The sequence below is a fragment of the Panicum virgatum genome, chromosome 3N (assembly GCF_016808335.1).
Source record: "Panicum virgatum strain AP13 chromosome 3N, P.virgatum_v5, whole genome shotgun sequence".
Lineage (NCBI taxonomy): Eukaryota > Viridiplantae > Streptophyta > Magnoliopsida > Poales > Poaceae > Panicum > Panicum virgatum.
Genome location: NC_053147.1, coordinates 2,546,979 through 2,554,999, shown reverse-complemented (window position 1 = coordinate 2,554,999; position 8,021 = coordinate 2,546,979). Strand labels below are relative to the sequence as shown.

Sequence of the window (8,021 nt, the reverse complement as noted above, 5' to 3'; positions counted from 1 at the left end):
GCGTGCCCAGCATGCTACAACTAGTTGGGTTTGGTGTAGACGGTGATGTTCCTCCAGCGTGACTCCACGCGCGGGGACACGTTGTAGTGCTGCACATACACCCCGAACTTGAAGTAGTGCAACGCGCTCGGCGTCACGTTCACGACCAGCCTCGGCGCGCCGCCGCCGTCGACGTACACGGCCACCGTGGACGCGCCGACGTCGTGCACCACGTTGAGCCGGAACCACCGGTCGTAGATGTTGTCCTCCACCGCCGCCCCGCTGTAGTGCCGCAGCGTGCCGTTGTAGACGTGCAGCATCAGCGTGGTGGCGCGCGCGCCGGCGTCCTCGTTGTGGATCTGCATCACCGACGTGCCCGACGTCCCCGACGGCACGTAGCCGTAGCCCTGGAACTGCCACACCCCCGACGAGTAGTCATGGCCCTGCAAATGTTGTCGGAATTTGAATTGAAACTGCCATTTTTAAAACGAATTTGAATCGAAACTAGCTAGCTATAGCTAATTAAAGAGAAGCAAGTTTGTGTGTGACGGCATAGCAGGTGTATCCTTACGGTGAGGCGGACTTCGGTGCGAGGATTGGTGGCGGTGACGGTGTTGAAGGGCTTGTCGTCGGCGTAGACCCAGAAGGTGCGCACTCCGGTGGCGACGTCGTAGCTGTAGCGCTGGTTCTCCGGCACGTCGTAGGGGCTCTGCACCACGAAGTTGCCCTCCGGGAGCTCCACCTGGACGAACCCGGCGGTGAGGTTGTCGCAGCCGCCGGCGACGGCCACGGCAGCAGCCGACGGCGCGACCACGCGTAGGACTAGTAGTACTCCTAGTAGCAGCGCCGCCGCGGGCACTACAGCGCCGCCGCCGGCGAGGGTGCGGGGGCAGGAGGAGGCCATGGTCGATGAGAGGATCGACGGTGTGATTGGACGTACGGCTCCTGGCCGTAGTCGAGTTTGTGCACGGTTATATGTGTGATTAGCAGGGACTTGGGTGGCGATGTCCAAGAACGGCGGATTGTCACCTTGTCTTTGGGAGTAGTACTGTTGGCCTCGAGCCAATCGAATGTTGTGTTTGGCTCAATAATATTGAATGAATGGTTTGATGGCGCATTACAGGGACGGCAACCATTCGCAGCTACGTGATCAAAATTGTACGCCTTCGATACTGATGCACAACGACCCTACTTCTTTCTGATTAGTATTTTTCCCTTCTAAGTACTTATGCGTTTGTGGCTGTTTGGTCACTAGCTAAGAACATGAAACAGCAAATGCTGGCCTTGGAAAACTATAGCTGGTGATACCTGCAAAGATCTGGTAATGCGGTAATGCCAACGAAATCTAGCCTAATTATTATCACATCTTGGCAATTACGAAGTTACAAAATTGCTCACCTTGCTCCCTCATTACCATTGGTCTGTATGAAGAAGTGGTTGATGTGCTGTCCCTGCTTTGTTGTATAGACTTGTAGTGCTCCTCGAGTTTTACCTAGCTAGCCTCTAGAGAACGAAACAAGGGACAGTACTTGAGATCATTTTCAGCCGGTGCCATTGTCCCTGTGGAACTCAACCGTTGATGTCCCTTTCTTTAGCCGGCGCCGCATTATTACACACCCTGCTGACAACACAAAGACATGCGTGCGTACATCATCAATAAGAGTATTATTCAGTAACCAAACAGCCGGGCGGCTTCAAAACGAAACAGCAGGAGGTTCCAAAGGCAGTAAAAGCAAAATGACATGACCTAGCTCACGCACTGATCTGATCAGGACCACCGATCCATCGAATCAAAACAACCTTACTCCCATTCTCCATCGCTTCCTCTTCCTCGGTACTCCCTCTGCTCCAGCGGCCGTCCCTTTCCCCTCGCCGGCAGGCACCATGGGGATAATACGAGTACTGGTAGTCCTGTGCCTGGTGGCGGTCGCCGTGGCCACCGGCAGCTGCGACGACCTCACCGCCGGGTTCGCGAAGGTGGAGCTCCCGGAGAGCGACTTCGCCGTGCAGAGCCCCTACGACGTGCCGGTGGAGCAGCTACCCGCTACGACGCCTGCACCGGCGTGCGCACCTTCTGGGTGTACGCCGGCGACAAGCCCTTCAACAACGCCACCACCACCAACCCCCGGACCGAAGTCAGATCCACAACGAGGACGCCGGCGCGCGCGCCACCACGCTGATGCTGCACGTCTGCGACGGCACGCTGCGGTACTACAGCGGGGAGGCCGTGGAGGACGGCATCTACGACCGGTGGTTCCGGCTCAACGTGGTGCACGACGTCGGCGCGTCGACGGTGGCCGTGTACGTCGACGGCGGCAGCACACCGAGGCTGGCCGTCGCCGTGGCGCCGAGCGCGTCGCACTACTTCAAGTTCGGGGTGTACGTGCAGCACCACGACGTGTCCCCGTGCGTCGAGTCACGCTGGAGGAACGTCACCGTCTACGCCAAGCCTTAATTAACTAGATCCTAGCCTTGATTAACTAGTCAACCCATAAATGATGACCTTGGTAAATAAAACATGTCATAGCTGCAATTGTTGTCATTGTGTGTGGATTGTGCGAAGGCTTGGAACCTGCAAAAGGCCCGGCCCAGCCTATCCCAGCCCAGCCTAGAGGACCATCACTCTAAATCTTGGGTCCAGTCCACTGTCAACGAAAGCCCACCGGATCAAGACGAAGCAGAGGCCCAAGAGAAATTTGAAGCCCAACCCACGTGTTTATGGCCCGGCAGGCCGGAATGGACCAAATGATGGATGTGTCAGTCGTCTTCGTTCAGACACGGTTGTCAAAGACCCGGCCGAGCCCAGCCCGGCCCGGCTCGTCGACGTTTCCTTCCTCCCGGCGGGGCGCTCCGATTGATCCCCCCCTTCCCTCCTCACCGAGACGAGATCCCGGACAGATCAGATCAAGGCGCCCCCACACACTCGCGACCTGCTCGACGGCGGTGGCGGCGATGGCAACCCGTTACTGGATCGTCTCCCTGCCCGTGCAGTCCCCCGGCGCCACCGCGAGCTCGCTCTGGTCACGCCTGCAGGACAGCGTCTCCCGCCACTCCTTCGACACCCCGCTATACCGGGTAACCCACCTCTCCCCTCTCTCTCTCTCTCAACCCCTCGCCGGAATCGTCTGGAAAGCTCGCCTTGCCTGACCTTCTACCCCCGCCCCGCGCAGTTCAACGTCCCGGATCTCCGCGTCGGCACCCTCGACTCCCTCCTCGCCCTCAGCGACGACCTTGTCAAGGTGGGTACCCCTGCCCCTTCGATCCCATCCCCATCTCTGCCGCTGCTTCGCCGAGCAATAGGGGAGTCTAGGCTTCGATTCGATGTGACTCTGTCTTGCCTCACCTCCCCCTCCGCAGTCCAACGTGTTCGTCGAGGGCGTGTCGCACAAGATCCGGAGGCAGATCGAGGACCTCGAGCGTGCCGGAGGGGTCGAGAGCGGGGCCCTCACCGTCGATGGCGTCCCCGTTGACACCTACCTCACCAGGTCTGCTCTGCTGCTACCTGCTAGGCTGCTATACTGCCCAGCCCGCCAATCGGATGGATGTTTTGTTCAACATGTAGCTCAAAAGCTTGTTTGGGTTGCGCGTGCAGGTTCGTGTGGGATGAGGGCAAGTACCCCACAATGTCGCCGCTCAAGGAGATCGTCGGCAGCATCCAGACGCAGGTCGCCAAGATTGAGGATGACATGAAGGTTTGTTTCTCCCCCACAAGTCTGCACATCTGTTTTTAAATGGTTAAATCTGATGCCGGGTCAGAATGTTCAATGAAGATTCACCAACATCACATACAATCATTAATCGGCGAGACTTGTGGGTACTGCATTTATTTAGCATGCTATTGGATACGCTGCTGACTTGCGTAGTTTTGCATACTAAAATATTTAAAATTCAAAGGAGCTCGGTTTACAATTGACTGATAAATTTTATTTTCCAGGTTCGAGCAGCGGAATATAACAATGTAAGGAGCCAGCTTAGTGCAATCAACAGAAAGCAAAGTGGAAGGTAAACTGAGCTGCCATACTTTTGTGACTAGATATTTAGAGGAAATGCCTGATGCTTATTTTATTTCATTGTGATCCAACCATCATTCAATTTCCTTATAAAAAGGACATCATTCAATTCCTTTGTTGTTTAAAGTAAAGCAAATAGGAAAGCAGAATGAGATTATGTGTTGCTTAATATGCATTGATTAATTTGACTTTTCTTGTGTGACTGACAGCTTAGCAGTTCGTGATCTTTCAAATCTGGTAAAACCAGAGGATATGATCACCTCAGAACATCTTGTAACACTTCTTGCTATTGTTCCAAAGTACTCCCAGAAAGACTGGTTGGCAAGCTACGAGTCACTGGACACATTTGTGGTAATGTTAACTTTTGTCCGCGCTTCATTTAAGGTGTTTTTCAGCCTGTTTTAGAAACTCCCAAATTGTTACATTTTTGTTCTGACTTTCAATTATAAGAGCAATTGAATGTGTTTTAATCTGCCATTAGGAGGATCTGACTTTCTTTAAAAAGCTGTCAAGCTGTTTAAATTTGTATCCCTTATTTCATTCCTTATATTCAAATTTAACATTTAGCAGCTCTTTCATTTTGAGCTAACCGATAATTTTATAGGTGCCAAGGTCATCTAAGAAGCTCTATGAAGACAATGAGTATGCACTCTACACTGTAACACTTTTTGCTAAGGTTGTTGACAACTTTAAGGTCCATGCTCGCGAGAAGGGTTTCCAGGTAAGATTTCCTTGAACGTCTTATGTTTTACATTAATCTGGCTTCCGGCAACCCATCGTCTTCTGTCGTTCATGTCATATCATTCCAGGTCCGTGATTTTGAGTACAGTCCTGAAGCCCAAGAAAGTCGGAAGCAGGAGATGGAGAAGCTGCTGCAAGATCAGGAAGCTATGAGGACCTCTCTTCTGCAATGGTGTTATGCCAGCTACAGCGAGGTACTTATCTTTTCCGACATATTCCAGTGGTCTTATGAATAACAGTATTTCTTTCCTTAAAAATGCAACTAGTTATGTTTTCGCTTGAGTATCAGAAGTGAATTGGAATTTTAGTCCATGTTTAATATGGAAAGCCATTATGTTAATGATTTATGTTATTATTTTCTTCATTTGCATTATAATCGACAGGTTACTTCTATTTAAGTTTTAAATAAGGATATCAGTTGTGAGTCCTGACTTTGATGCATGCTGGAATTCTTTTGATTGCTGTTGTTAAAATCTCACTGCCACAACTTTGTTATTTAGGGAGGAATTCATATGGTGGTAACTCATTGGGCACAAGTTATTGTCAGATTGCGATGCATCACCTTTGTTAATTAGAGCTATTAATTTGTGTGTTTTTTCATTATTATGTTGCACGGAATATGGCACAAGCATTCAGTAATATTGATTATTTCCATTTCAACACTAACCATGTATCTTGTTTCAAAAACACTGGCTTCGCCTTCTAGGTTAGGCTTGGGGCATAGCATAGCATCTCCACATCTCTGAAACTCAGATGCAGCCTGGTCATGTTGAGGCCCTTGGGTTCCATCAGAGGAGAGCACCTCCTGGATAGTGGCATTAGGCTGGGCCTGAAGAGAAGAAATCAATATGAAAGTGGCTGCATGACGCTGCGGATCAGGCATGGCATGCGTTTCGAGATGAGGGAAGGGGAGGGGAATGGGTGGACGATGTGGCTGATTGGTTAATGAGATGGCTTCAATCACATAAATTGGGCTGGGCAATTCACGCTGGGTGGTGGGCAGTGGTTTTTAGCAGGCCTCGTTGGTACATGCACATCTGGCTAGGGGGCTCCTGGGATTTGGGGCCTGGGGTTGCCGCCCTGCCTGCCCTGCCCCAGGGCTGGCCCTGGTTGCTTCAGTAAACATGACGGAAGTATTGGGATTGTTTTGTTGTTGTGGTTAAACAATTTGCTATATTTATTTTAGTTTGTTTTGTGTGCTTATCTTGCTTGCCCAGCAACAAATCCGCCTGTAGATTCCAAGCCCGGTTAAATGATGACTGTCCCTTGTTTTCTTTTGGCAAAATAGCCACTTTGATCCTTCAACTTTGCTCCAAGGATCAAGTTGGCCCCTCAACTTTCAAAAAGACCAATTTGGTCCCTCAACTTTTGTTTTTAGGCCAAACTTGTCCCTTTATTGATATGATGCTCCATAATATCATGAGATAGATGTGAAAAGTCATTTTTACCCTTAGCTCCTTCTCATACTCAATTTCCATTATTGTATAGTTGTAATTAATCAATAATAGGTCACAATAGATCTATTATTTTGTCAGCTGATTTGATGTCTCTCGTATTTGTTGAAATGCTCTTTCGTATTTAATTAGTCTAGATCACATGAGAATATCATGCACATGTTGTTACACCACTGCTAAATATGCAAATTGTGAAGGAGAGGAAATAGCCAAGAGTAATGATGACTTTTTAGCATTAGTCTCATGGTATTATGGAGCATTACATTAGTACAGGGACAAATTTGACCTAAAACCAAAAGTTGAGGGACCAAATTAGTCTTTTTGAAAATTGAGGGACCAAATTGATCCTTGGAGCAAAGTTGAAGGACCAAAGTGTCTATTTTGCCTTTTCTTTTCTTGTCTGTTTTGATGAGCAAACCCCCTAAAAGGTTGTGATAAGCTTGGGGATCCAATGTAAAAGGCAGCCACTTGAATGGAGATAGAGAAGAGTATCTTGTTTGCTCAATTGTACTTATTTCTGTGCAGGTATTCAGTTCCTGGATGCACTTCTGTGCGGTGTGTGTATTTGTAGAGAGCATTCTTAGATATGGTCTGCCACCATCATTCCTGGTAATTTGCTCTGCTGTCATTACTCTTTTTGATGGTCAACTCTATATTTTCTGTCTTGTCTAATCTTATCTCTTTGCATCAGTCTGCTGTTCTTGCACCATCTACAAAGAATGAGAAGAAAGTAAGGAGCATCTTAGAGGAGCTTTGTGGCAATGTCCATAGGTAATTCAGTGTTTTTAGTTGTGGTCATTGCATTGCTAAGTGACATCTTGCTATTGTTTTTTACTAATGCAACATTTGAATTGCAGTATTTACTGGAAATCTGAAGATGATGTAAGCATTGCTGGTCTGGGAGGTGAATCAGAGGTCCATCCTTACGTCTCCTTCACCATAAACTTTGTCTAAGCCCAGTATGTGGCCTGCCAATATTTTGAAGCAGATATTACCTTGAGTAATCGAAACAAACGAATGGTTCATGTATATTACTTGTGATACGCCAATTCTTTCTTGATTTGTCGCTCTTCTCTGGTCCTGTAATTTATGTTGGAGAGATCTGCCGATCAATAATGTAGCTTTTGAGAAAACTTAAATATGTTGTGGCTGAAGAAGAGATCCATCACCTTGTAAAGCTTCTGTGGATACTTGTTTTTGTAACATTGGGCTACTGGATTTACTGTAATAAAGCCGTGTCAAATAAATTCAGATCGGTGATCACTGAGATTTGGCTTTTAGCCATTGAGGCTCTCCTGGCAGATTTCTTCCCAAAGTTCCCGTTCATGCTTATCCTTGTTTGGTTGCCCATTTGCCCTTTCCAAGAATTTCAAGAATGATTTTGAACGCGAAGGGAATTTCAAGAATTCCCGAATCAATCATTCAAACCCAAGACGGTTAAAATCCAAAAGCACCAATAAAATGTATGCCAAATTGCCAATCGAGCAAAGTGCAAATGCACAAGGGGAATAATCTTTGTAATTTAAAAGGAATTAAGAATTCCAGATACTATAAATAAGGAATTTGCATTCTTTTGAAAAAGAGGGGCCATGAATAATACGGAGCTAGCTCTTCTTGACAGCCCATATGGAGTTCTGCTCCGTTTATGAATGGATGCTGGAAGATGTTGCCGTGCGCCAGTGCCTAACGCTAGATCCCTTGCCTGCAGTCCAGCTTCAAGGCACGCTAATTCTGGCCATGGATTCTGTTGTATATGCTTTACTTCGCCCCATAGCATTACGCACAAAGCAACGCTCTCCGGCCGTCCGGTCCTATAAGAGAAGCAGGGTGCAGTGTC

At 48.3% G+C, this 8,021-nt stretch overlaps 2 protein-coding genes and 1 pseudogene across 2 annotated transcripts; 2 read left to right on the top strand and 1 right to left on the bottom strand.

The window, feature by feature from the left end:
- Positions 1 to 20: 20 nt before the first annotated feature.
- On the bottom strand, positions 21 to 883 carry LOC120666954 (citrate-binding protein-like). Its single transcript, XM_039946946.1, has 2 exons — positions 551 to 883; positions 21 to 422 (listed from the first exon to the last, which is right to left on the bottom strand). The coding sequence occupies exons 1-2, from the start codon at positions 881 to 883 to the stop codon at positions 21 to 23; spliced, it is 735 nt and encodes a 244-aa protein (XP_039802880.1).
- Positions 884 to 1,863: 980 nt separating this feature from the next.
- LOC120666953 lies at positions 1,864 to 2,434 on the top strand (annotated as a pseudogene).
- A 399-nt stretch (positions 2,435 to 2,833) lies between these two features.
- Positions 2,834 to 7,451, top strand: LOC120663674 (V-type proton ATPase subunit C-like). The gene is made up of 11 exons (XM_039942565.1): positions 2,834 to 3,054; positions 3,150 to 3,218; positions 3,337 to 3,464; positions 3,572 to 3,671; positions 3,914 to 3,981; positions 4,199 to 4,340; positions 4,594 to 4,710; positions 4,799 to 4,924; positions 6,710 to 6,793; positions 6,876 to 6,955; positions 7,042 to 7,451. The coding sequence occupies exons 1-11, from the start codon at positions 2,932 to 2,934 to the stop codon at positions 7,136 to 7,138; spliced, it is 1,134 nt and encodes a 377-aa protein (XP_039798499.1). The 5' UTR covers positions 2,834 to 2,931; the 3' UTR covers positions 7,139 to 7,451.
- The last annotated feature ends 570 nt before the right edge of the window (positions 7,452 to 8,021 follow it).